We start from the raw sequence: 12,280 nt of genomic DNA, 5'->3' as shown, positions 1-12,280 counted from the left end.
TGAGGTCATATTTGCATTTAAAGGGAATGGATTCCATGACCAGGAATGCGAAGGTTAGGCAATCTGGTGCACAGGTGGGTGGGTGTGCGCGCGCGCAAGAGCTCTGCCTGTGTACATTTAGATTAGCCTCGGAACTGAATGACCCTATGCAAAATGTTCCCTGTGGTTAGAGGGAGGAAAACTCCTGTAGAGAGGCGATTTGAGTCAACTTGGACCAAAAAAAGAGTCAGATGGAGTCCGCAGGACAGAAAATAAAATAAGACCACCCACATAATTTTAAAGTACAAACATTCCTATCTTTCCTCAGGGAAATAAGTTCTCTTGCTCTCATTTACTGATGGTGTGAGTTGGAGAGCAGAGCTATCCGCCTGTGGAGCTACAAAGACAACTTATGGCATTACTCAAAGACAATTAATCAAGCAAGTTGGATGTATGCCAAAATGGTCCCAAGTCCGTTAAGAAGGATATATATAGTTATCAGAAACGTAACCAATAATGAAAATCCATTATATACCATGAAAAATAATTGACCAGTAGCTTATCACAATAAGGCCTGGGTGCGGTTTACACATCGCTCCAGCCGCGCCTTTTCCTGTCACAGCGGAACGGTTGTGCGTAAGGACGGCGGGTCAGCTGACAGCTATCAGAGGACCAGGCGGAAGGAGCGGAATTAGCGGGTGTGTGAGCTGGGAACCTAACGTACCGGATCCTGGCAGAGCCTATATCCAAGGCAGACGGGGCGCGAAAGACTGGTGGCGTTCGTGAGAGAACTAGGGTAAGTTCACTTAAGTCATGGCGGCTGTATGTTTGTCGTCAAAATTATTATCTGTAGCGCGGTAACCGTTTCGGACAGCCGGTGAAACTGTTTCAATCGGGAGGGAAGCTAACATTAGCAAAGTTAGCTGCAGCTCCGTTAGCTAACGTCAAGCTAGCAGCGACAAATAGTATGATCACGGAAAAGAGGCGTTGTATTCCTTCCAAATAAGAGCATATAGCACGCGTTTCTGCATTTAAAAAAAAAAAAAAAACTAACGTTATTGGGGACAGTCGGTGCGAAAATCTTAAATTGTCAACTTGGAAGTTGACGATTATTAATTAAATTGAATGTGTAGTCGAACGGTCTACGTTTCTTTTCACCGGAAGTCCATTTAAAATTCCGCTCGGCTCGACGCTGAACATCACCACCAGCTGACCTGCTATCGTTAGCTAAATTAGCTAGCTACCTACCCCTCTCTCCGTCGATTCTCCATCACTTTGATCTTAACTGAAGGTCAAGCCTCCAACAATGATTTAGCCATTTAAGAATGTTTAAAGCTAAGCGCTTCAAGCAGACCTGTACCCTCACCGGTCGAGGAACAAATGGGGAAAACATGAAAAATGTATGAACGTTAGGAAATGGCCCGAGTGAGCAGACATCTTGACTTCGACCAATAAAAGGGCTATTAAACCCGCTCAGGTCTTGTGCACGGTTTATTCGGCCACGACTCGGCACTGTACACATGGGGGAAATAATTTTACTATTCTTAACCATATGGTTATGTTCTTCACTTCCTCTGGGCGCCTTGTGGGGTTGTCTGGCCTCTGTCTTCGAGGAATTTCAAGCATGTCCTTCATCCCCTGTTTCCAGAAGCTTCATTATTGAATGAGCGCAAACTCTTATGATTTGTTGGTCTAAACCATAATCCCTAAACGCTAATTGTCTAACAACCGTCCTCTAGATTAATTTTGCTGTTTTAAGATATTATTGTTTAGAATTTTATGTTTAGTCAAATCATATCCAGACTGCATCTGGCAGTCAAATGCAACCCAGTAGGAGCAACATATTTGTATCTTGCTACCTGGTGGCATCCTACTTCAAACCAATGGCTGCTAATCTGCTGTTAATCTTACTTTGGAAGCAAACAAGGAATTGACTGTGGTGAGGGTGGTGGTAGTAGAGTCTTTTTAGTCTGTTGGAGTGATATTTTATGCACGAATCAAAAATGAGCCACCACAGTGGTGCAGCTGCAGGATATATACAATTGAGGTGTGTGTGTGTGTGAGAGAGACATGGAGAAAGCGGATGTGAGGGACAAGTGCCTCCCTGTACTGTTGGTCACTCGCTCACTTTTCACTGCTTTCACTTCTCTATCACCCTTCTTTCCTTTCCCTGTTTCCTTCCTGCAATCTCTGGCTGCATTTCTATCTCTTCTCAGGCGGGGTTTCGTTTCACCATGGCCAGTTGGGACTGAGAAGCAGCCACAATGATTGGAGGACTGTTCATCTACAACCACAAGGGGGAGGTTCTCATCTCCCGGGTCTACCGAGATGACATTGGGTATGTTTCACAGGAGCAAAGCTGCTGTAACTGCTGTTTTGGTGGGACTTCATTTCAGTGAGCAGGTCTTGATCCAGTGAGTGTGGACAGGTTGGGATTTATTCTGAAGGCATGAGAGAGGGGATTATGTCCCTCTTCCCTGCTAATAAGTTTATATTTGCCTGTTTTGTTATCACTTGGATGTTTTTGAAACCTAGCTAAACCAGAATTACAATGTTACTAATGGACAAAGAACATAATTGTTGTAATAAGAATAAAATGACTATAAAAATGCATTTATTTACAAATACAAAAACATGCAATACTATGCAAAGATTATCCTAAAAAGTACAAGTAACTATAATAAAAAGTACAATTATGCACAATCTGGAAAAAATAATATTCTCATTCACTATTCCCATGTTATGAGGTAATGGTTCGATTCACTCGTGTTTACCAAACCGCGCCCTCTGTTTAAAAGATTAGGGGTAGCTGTGTTAAAAGCACTTCCAAACTATCCACCAGTGTTGATACAAGAGACAAGTTATTATTACCAGATGGAAATAAGGTACGTATAGTAAGCAACCTTTTCCCTTGCATGTGTAGATAATGAAAATACCCACGTTATGTCAAAGAAACATTGTCATAGGTTTGGCATGGAGGGATGGGGAATTAATAATTGCCTGGTTGGGGGAAAAAAACGTGTCAAAAAGAATACTTTAAAACAATAAAAAGCAAGAAATATTTTCACAAATCTTCAGTGCTGTTTTACTGTAATACATTGTCTTAAGAAAAAAAATTATTTGAAGTCATTTTAGAAAAAACATAAAAAAGGTTTGCTGTTTTTCCATAAACAACTGTAAACATATTTACCCACAAGAATGATCATATTAATCATGTCAGAGATGGTCAGTCTAAATTGTCCACATAACAGAAAATATGAGAGATGTCAAAGGTCGGCATGTCATTAACAGTAAGCAATATCCAGTTCTTTATGTCTGACCAAATTCTTTTGGACTCCGGACATGAGAGAAACAAGTGGTCTAATGAATGCCAAAGGTACAAGGGTCCACTTCAAATATGTAACCTTACTTTACAACCGGGTAAACCTTATGAATTACTTTTGAAATTAGTTTTTTTTTTTTTTTTTTTTTTTTTTTTTTTTTGGACTTATGGGCAATGGGGCATTTAATATATTCAGAGTTTGCTTTTTCCATGATAGACAAAGTTTGCGCATCAGGAACTTGAGCATGCCGTTATCTATTATAATCATGAAACACTTTTAGTTTCAGAGCCACACTACTATTTGTTATAACACTTGCAATCCTTTAAGCTGAAATCATTAATTACTGGATTTGGCAGCACAGATTCAACATTAGAATCCATTAGAGTATTTTGGATTACCTGAATCGGCGATAGAGGGATCACTTTACATATCTTACAGAACTCTCTATAAGTACAATTTAAATTATATTTATCTATAAAGGCCATATAATCCAAAAGGTTACCATTGTAGTCCAATAAATCATTAACAAACAAAATGCTTTCCTCATACCAATCCCTGTTAAATAGAGATGGTCTATTGATTGTAATCACTCTACTGTTTCATAAAGTTGATAAATCGGGAGAAAGATTTTGAGAAAATATTAATGACTTTAAACCAACCGAACAAAGCTGAGACAGGAGCCTAAAAACTGCTGAAGATTTAGTTTTGATGAAAAGAACTGTTCCCGCAGCCTAAGAATGGACTATTAAAAACATGGCTGAGTCATAAACAGTGTAGGCTACAGACATACAGATTCTGACATATCAATGGGTATGTTATTGATAGGAACACAGCTGTGTGGCCAGAGGAATATTCTACATATTGTGAAGGTCTGACTTTTATTCTCTCTCATTCTTCCTTTCCTCTTCCTCATTTGTGTTTGACTCATTATTGATGTGATTCATTTGTAACGACGAAACCAGGTCTCCATGCTGAGACCCAGATGTCACTTTATGTCTTGTGTATACCCGGCCACATTGAGTGATTGGGCTGAGTGTAGGTATCTCCAGAACACACGCCAGCCGGTGCTTTGTAGATTTACACAGTGAGGGTTGGCAAGGTGCAGAGAGAGGGCACAAGTGTTGGGTCCACTACAGCAGTACTGGGTCAGTGAGCTATAACACTTAATGTTTAATCTCTTCAGCAGTTTTTGGTGTCGCAGGGTTATCAATAGGACAATGGAAACGGTCCGACATAGAATAGTATATGCTGCATTAGAGCCGTTCATTGTTAACAGGTGGCATCAGTAGACTGAGACTCGATTTAAAAAGTCTAGCCTTCCATCTTTTGTCCTGCTTCTAGGCAGCAATCAGTAATGTGATTGTCGTTGATTTATTTTTAACCATTGCTCCTTCCTTGTCTAACAGTAGCACAAATGGCAGTAGAGCTGCTAGCCTCTGCCTCCTCAGACAAAGCTCAAGATGTACTGCAGAAAAGCACTGAATACTAAAATAAAATAAAAATCAACAGAATTCAGGCCCCCATAACCACAGTTCATTTTGCTAAACGCTGTAAAAAGAGAGACAACAGTGGTCATTAACAGTTTTCATATTATGTTCAGTAAAAGTAGTTGAGTGTGGTCCCGACATCTGTTGCTGCAACAGTGGAAACCAGATGTTTTAGATGTTGTGTTACTCTGATGCCTACGGTGTGTTGTGCTTTGATGTTGTGTGGACAGCTATGGTCGCACTTGTTTTTGCATTGAGAAATAGAATTGATCCACTTGTCACGCTGTTGTTACGATACAACACAAATTAAAGAACAATATAATCCTGCTGACTTGCTCCTGACTTATTCACTTTCAATTATGGCGTCATAAGAAACACCGTGTTACTCACAGTGTCTGTGTACATGATACACGAAAATGTCTCTTGTACATTTTTGTCTCTCTCCTCTCCTTTTACTTCATCCTTTTTCCCCTTCTCTATCCTCTGTATCACCATTTTCCTCCATCTGTCCATCTTGGCCCCTGTAGGAATAGGTAAGAGATGCTCCAGCCTATCAAGCATGACCCCTCCCCTCTTATGGCCACCAGATCAGTGACCCACCCCCTGAAACCCCTGACTGCATGCCCATTGATTCCACAGTCAACTTCCTGATACTTCCTCTAAGCATGAGTCACCTGTCATGACATTACAGTGGAAAAGAAGCCAACAGATGCTGAGACCTAAAACAGCCAGTCAGTCTAAGCAAACAAATTCAGCCACTACCCAAGCCCTTCAATGAGTATTAGTGCTCGCAAACAGCTCTACCAGTGTCTAAGCATGTAATCTGAGCATGGGATATGACGGTTAAGTTAGTCCTCTCATCCTTTGATTCTGCCCTTTTTGATTTTGTGTGATCTCATTTGTAGAAGTGGGCCTTAAATCAAGTACCACACACTGGAATCAACTATGATTTTGGCTTTGGGTAAAAGTTTGTCATTGAGGTTTTATTTTTAATCAAAGCTTAAATGCACATTTTTCAAAGAAAAAGATGTTCAGGATATTTTGGCTGATAAGGCGTTTGTACTTGTTAGTTGTAATATTAAAAACGCAGTCTAATAAATAAGGCCGACACCATGGCGGCCTCCTAGACTGACATATTGTACCCTTGTCCTCATCGGCGTTCAGTACTCCTCACCACGTTGAATTCCTAAACTTGCGAGCTTAGATGTTAATATTTTGATGCTTTGCAGGCATTATAGAAATTATGTCTTTTTAAACGTGTGTAACCAAACAACCAAGAAGGCTGCCACCTGCATATCTGTAGTACATTTGGTCTTCATGGTCCCATTCAAAAATGGGAGCAATCAATAAGAGAGTGGTTGAATTGTTTACCTTCAGGCTTGGTTTATCTAATAAGGTATTCCATTTTTAGAGGAGATATTTTTAGATGCAGTCAGCTGATAGTATGTCACTTATTGCATATCTTAAAGCAAGGTAGATAATCTCATATCAGTAAGGTGAGCAGTCTGTGTGTCTGGATGTTCTCAAGCATTTCTCAGTAGGATTTTGTGTTGTCAGAACATGCTGCATCGTCTACACTAAGCCCTGTTATTTATAAATCCACAATAATCTGGGCTACGTTTACCCAATGCATCACGGCACGAAGGTGTAAACTATCTCAGATTTTTTTGATATCAGTATAAAAAAATCAGATGTAATCCCTTTTTACATTTCTAAAAATAATGAAATAGTCCAACTTAAGATCAGGTTTGGGCCATACATGGTTTAAAAACAGGTTGTTGTGGGTATTTTTTTTTTTTTTTTTTTTTTGTTCCCATGGAGTTATAATGCTGTTGCCTGCGTTTCACCCTAAACTCTCAAAGCCGTCCCTCTCCCTCCTGGTAATTATCACCATTTACACAAAACAACACTCCTTTTCTCCGTCTAAATGCATCAACTTGTGGTGTCCCTTTCCACTAGGTAGGAAAAGGTTTTGATAATTGCTCGTTCCTTGAAATGGGGTGCATATGTTGTTAGGGTGAACTACCATTCACATTTGAACCGATACCTGGAATTCAGTATCTGTACTCAACAGCCGCTTTTTCTAGGACTTTGATCTCTGTAGCCTGATAACAAACATGTCATTTCAGTTGTAAAAAAAGAGTCCTAACATCTCAATTTCAACATTGTTTTTTATTTACAACATTTTGTTGTGTACCATAAAATAAACAATAATAAATTACCGGTAAAATCAGTTGCTGAGGCTACCAGTTCAATTGTACTGTTGGCTGAAAATGCACTTAGAGCCTGTCGTCTGCAGCTCTTCATGAAACATCTCACTGTGGCTGTTTCTGCTTGAACGGTTCCCCTCTGCAGTATTTCTGATGAACACATAGGGCCAAATATCTCCAGATCTTGTTTTTGTAGAAGAATAGTGCAGCTAACGAAGCTCTTACGCCACGATAAACACATTTCACTTCCACAAGTTCTTCACAATAAAAGCCTTCCATTAGCTTGTCATTGGAAAATAATATGAAGCAGCAGCAGGAAATGGTTTTTACCAGCAGTAACTTAACATGGCTTCGATACGGCTGAAATATGATCAGGAAACGGTCAGAAAAGGCTGGTATCCAAAAGTACAAACAGTAACACTGGAGAGAAATGTGTGAGAAGTGTTTTTATTATATTTTTTTCCCCCTATGGTGATATGTTTTTATTTTGTTAATTATCTTGTGTGCAAGTTGTCTTGATGGAAACAATTTTTAAAAAATCACCTTTCAGGATTGTAGTGGCACTGTAGGAATCTTATCAATATGTGTTTGAATTCACAACACAACGGGGTCTCAAGGCACCAAAATTACCCTTAAAGGACTGTAAAAAGAGTTCGGCATACAACCTTAAATGTTGGCCCAGGGTTTTTTTTTAATTTTAAATCCAGTGCAGAACTGGATAGCAAACTAGTTATTTAGCAGCAACATTTTCACATAATGTGGTGGTAGGGTGAGATAGTATTATTAACAGTCTCACTATTATGTAAAAGCCTAAAACACCCCCCCTCTTTTTCTCACCCTCCCTCCCATCCTAGGCGTAATGCGGTGGACGCGTTCCGTGTGAACGTGATTCACGCCCGCCAACAAGTTCGATCCCCGGTGACCAACATTGCCCGCACCAGCTTTTTCCATGTCAAGCGCTCCAACATCTGGTTGGCGGCCGTCACCAAGCAGAATGTCAACGCCGCCATGGTGTTCGAATTCCTCTACAAGATGTGTGACGTCATGACGGCGTACTTTGGCAAGATCAGCGAGGAGAACATCAAGAATAACTTTGTGCTCATCTACGAGCTGCTGGATGGTAGGAGACTGTACTTTTGTGTGTGGAATTGTCAAATATACTGAGATTTAGAGTGAAAGCCAGATTATTGTTTGTTGATTGTGATGGTAAAGCCTGAACTCTAGTCTTAATCTCATGTAATTATGATTGTAGGTTGTGTTAACCTGAAATGTCCGGCAAATAAACATCAGTATCCACAGCTGTCTTTAGCAACATTATATCTTGTGGTGTTCCATGGTTTAGCTGTGATGTGTATTAAAGTAGTGTATTGTAGCAGCGCTGGGTCTTGCAATCCAGACTTCATTACACTGTGTTAAAAACACAGTTTGTGTTTATCCTCCCAGAGAAAGTTGTATTAATATTCTATGTCAGAGTCAGCACGGGTTCTTTCCATCGCTACATATCCTAGTTTTTTCTCTTACCCAGCTTATCTCTGACCGACGGTTATCTGTCTGTTTGTTCATACAGAGATCCTGGACTTTGGCTACCCCCAGAACTCAGAGACCGGAGCTCTGAAGACCTTCATCACCCAGCAGGGCATTAAGGGACAGGTCAGTAAGTTTAGTCTTAAATGTAGGGTTTGGTTTTTGCTGTGTTGAGAGAACCATGATATATAGTCAGCTCATTAGGTACAAAACCTACCGTCATGAAGGTTGTAATGTTTAATGAAACAGTTTTAGGCCCCAATCAGACAGAATGTGTTTTTTGCAGGAGCGCTCAGAGTACAAAGTTGAGAAAAATTCAACTCTGAGCAGAAAATGCCTGACGTCATTAGCGTTTTTTTCCAATGTCCAATCAAATGAATGGCGAGACGGGCCCTCAGTTGTGGTCACAGAATTTTACAGTTGCTTGGATTGTCCGAAGACTGCAACAAACTGTCCCTGACTCATCCTAAAATAAGCCTTGAACCGACCATTATTAAGACGAAGCTCCTGGACCAACTGATCTTTGATTAGACTGACAGGACAGCTGATTTGGTGGTTGCCTAGCAACATTTAAAAAAAGAAAAAAAAAAGAAATAAAATAAAAGGGATAAAATAAAGTCAAATAAGATCGGGAAAGGCTCTCCTATAAAAGTATGTTTTAAGAAGGGACTAAAGAGTTCACTGACTCAGCCGACCTGATTTCCTCGGGCAGGCTGTTCCAGAGCCTCGGGGCCCTGACAGCAAACGCTCTGTCCCCTTTAGTTTTCAGTCGAGACTCTGGAACAGACAACAGACCTCTGCCCGAGGATCTCAAGGTACGTGCTGGTGCGTATGGGACTAAAAGTTCAGAAATATAACAAGGCGAGAGGCCATGAAGAGCTTTAAAAGTGATCAATAGAATTTTAAAGTCAACTCTAAAACATGGGAGCCTGAATGTGGGACTGGGAGCCAGTGTAATGAGGCTAAAATAGGGGTAATGTGGTCATATTACTTTGTTCTGGTTAAAAGCCTGGCAGCTGAGTTCTGGACAGTCTGGAGTCGATCAGTAGATTTTTGGGTTAAACAAGTGAAAAGGTTGTTGCAATAATCCAGGTGTGATGAGATGAAGGCGTGTACTATGAGCTCTTATTAGTACTTATTGCTGCTCTTACTAGTATGTATTGTCAGTTGTAGATCTGTATTTGATACTCTGTTGATGCTTGTATGCTGTTCCTCAAATGTAAGTCGCTTTGGATAAAAGCGTCTGCCAAATGAGTAAATGTGTAAAATGGTCTCGGTGTCCTTAAAAGTTAACATAGATCGAATTTTTGCTATATTTCTAAGTTGATAAAAACATGATTGATTGAACATGATTGGTGTGCTCCTCAAAATTTTAATTACTATCAAACCAAACACCAAGGTTCTTTGCAACAGGCTTAATGTGATTTATTAGGGAACCGGCAGATTGCAATATTTGTTTTGCCATCTGCTGGGACCCAGTGACTGTCTGAGTTCAGCTAGAGGAAATTGTTTGACATCCATTTTTTAACTTCACAAAGGCAGTCGGTAAGTGAACTCTGTCTGTGGATCTGACGGGCAAGTACATTTGTGTGTCATCAGCAAAATATGAAAAGTACCACCATGTTTATGGATAATGTGTCCAATGGGAACCAGATACAAGGAAAACAAAATGGGTCCTAAGACCGACCCCTGAGGCACACCATATTTAACTGGACAGAATGAGGAGACATAGTTGTTTACAGACACGCAAAACTTCCTATTTGACAGGTAGGATGAAAACCATTCTAGGGCAGTACCAGAGATCCCCACCCAGTGCCTCAGTCTGTCTAACATGATGTTGTGATCAATGGTGTCAAAAGCAGCGCTAAGGTCCAGGAGTACCAGGACTGAGAACATTCCCTCATGGTCACTGGTGACTTTAAGCAGGGCAGTCTCAGTGCTGTGGTACTTCCTGAAACTGTTCAAATAATGTTATTTTCCAGGACAGTGAGCAGCTGTTTGGACAAAATTCTTTCTAAAATCTTTGCAATAAAAGGCAGTTTTGAAATTGGTCTAAAATTTTGAGGGAGGGATCTAAACCAGGTTTCTTTAAAAGTGGGTTCACGCAAGCCATTTTAAAAATAATCAGGGACACAACCAGTAGATGGGGAGCTGTTTAAAAACAGATCAAATGGGGCCCAACAGAATCCATTACTTTCAGAAAAAAATTTGTAGGTATTACATCAAGTGGGCTGGAGGACACGCTCATTGAACCCACAACCTTCTTGCTGTGAGGCGACAGTGCTAACCACTGCACCGCTGTGCCGCCCACGTCGCTGGGATAAAACTGGTTAAAACTCTCTTGTTGCTGGTGAGGGACCTCTGAGTAAGAGGCCGTGGAGATAATAGAGGCTCTGATTGACACCACCTTATTGGTAATATAAGATTAAAACAATTCAGTCATCATTACTTCCAGCTGAGGCACAAGGAGGGGTTGGGTTTACCAGCTGATCCACAGTCTTAAACAGAAACCTGGGATTGTGTTTATGTGTAGTAATGAGTTCAGAAAAATAGTGTGTTCTCGCATCCTTAACCATGTTATTGTAGTTAATTAATAAATCCTTCAGAAGGAGGTAATGGACTTGGAGACTGGATTTTTTCCATCTGCACTCTGCTTTCCTGCATTCCCTTTTTAGGCTGCGAATGTCATTTATCCAGGGTTGCTTACTAGCTTTAGACGTAGGCCTAACCTCTAGAGGAGCAGTAATATTTAGTGACGACAAGCAGATATGATTGAAGTGATCGACCAGATTGTTGGTGTTGGAATCAGACAGGTGTTGGCTTTGGCTCTGAAAGAATGCGCAAAACTTTGAAACACTTTGTTCATTTAATATGCGAGAACACACAGAGCTTGGTGAGGCGGCATGAGTAACAGGCGAATCGCAGCTAAAAACAATACATCTGTGGTCAGATCATGTCCACTAATTCCACAGAGGAAATGCTGACACTCAGGGTAAAAACCAAGTCCAGTGTATGACCACAGTTATGGGTTTGCCCTTTGACATGTTGTTTGAAGTTAAAAGAAGTGGCCATATTTAAAAAGTCAGTTGCATTAACATTGGTGGGGTCATCAACATGAATATTAAAATCGCCACAAAGAACAATTCTGCCATATTTTAAAACCAGAGTAGATAAAAATTCAGGAAGTTCTGATAAAAATCCTCCAGGTGGTTTTGGGGGCGCGATAAATTATAACAAATATGATAGGTTGCAGCCCTCCAACTTTAAGAGTGAGAACTTCAAAGGAGTTAAATTCATCACAGCGTACTTGATGACATTTAAAATTTTCCTATACACGCTCACTAGCCCACCACCACGACCACTGACCCTCGGTTGACTAAAACAATCATATTGAGGCGGACACAGTTCAGCTAGCTGGCTATAGTCATTCATTTGAGAACCTGGGCAGTATTAAATAGTGTCATTAAGCAAGGATCGAATATAACGGATTATCCGGATTATTTTGCTGACTCTAATGGAGAAAACAATGATATGAATAAATTAGTAAATGATTTCAATAATTTCTTTGTAAATGTTGGTCCTGACTTAGCAGCTAAAATTCCTAACCAAGAATTGAAGTTGAACACTGAAAGAAATGATTGTTCTATTTTTCTCTCTCCTGTCAGTGAGTGTGAAATAATGAATATTGTTCAAAAATCCAAAAACAAGTTATCTACAGACTGTCACTCCATCGATATGGTACTAATAAAAAAGACAA

The 12,280-nt window shown here is 40.3% G+C and overlaps 2 protein-coding genes across 7 annotated transcripts in view; both read left to right on the top strand.

Annotated features, from left to right (window-relative positions):
- abcc9 (ATP-binding cassette, sub-family C (CFTR/MRP), member 9) overlaps positions 1–12,280 on the top strand; it is a 185,605-nt gene that overhangs the window by 106,880 nt on the left and 66,445 nt on the right. The gene's annotated exons all lie outside the window — the stretch shown is intronic.
- On the top strand, positions 618–8,715 carry LOC123985245 (AP-2 complex subunit mu-A-like). Its single transcript, XM_046072718.1, has 4 exons — positions 618–775; positions 2,196–2,317; positions 7,854–8,119; positions 8,567–8,715. Exons 2-4 carry the CDS (start codon positions 2,244–2,246, stop codon positions 8,695–8,697), a joined length of 471 nt encoding a protein of 156 aa, XP_045928674.1. The 5' UTR covers positions 618–775; positions 2,196–2,243; the 3' UTR covers positions 8,698–8,715.

This window comes from Micropterus dolomieu, linkage group LG16 (assembly GCF_021292245.1).
Source record: "Micropterus dolomieu isolate WLL.071019.BEF.003 ecotype Adirondacks linkage group LG16, ASM2129224v1, whole genome shotgun sequence".
Lineage (NCBI taxonomy): Eukaryota > Metazoa > Chordata > Actinopteri > Centrarchiformes > Centrarchidae > Micropterus > Micropterus dolomieu.
Note: the sequence above shows the minus strand (reverse complement) of the source record. Positions and strands in the feature narration are given on the sequence as shown.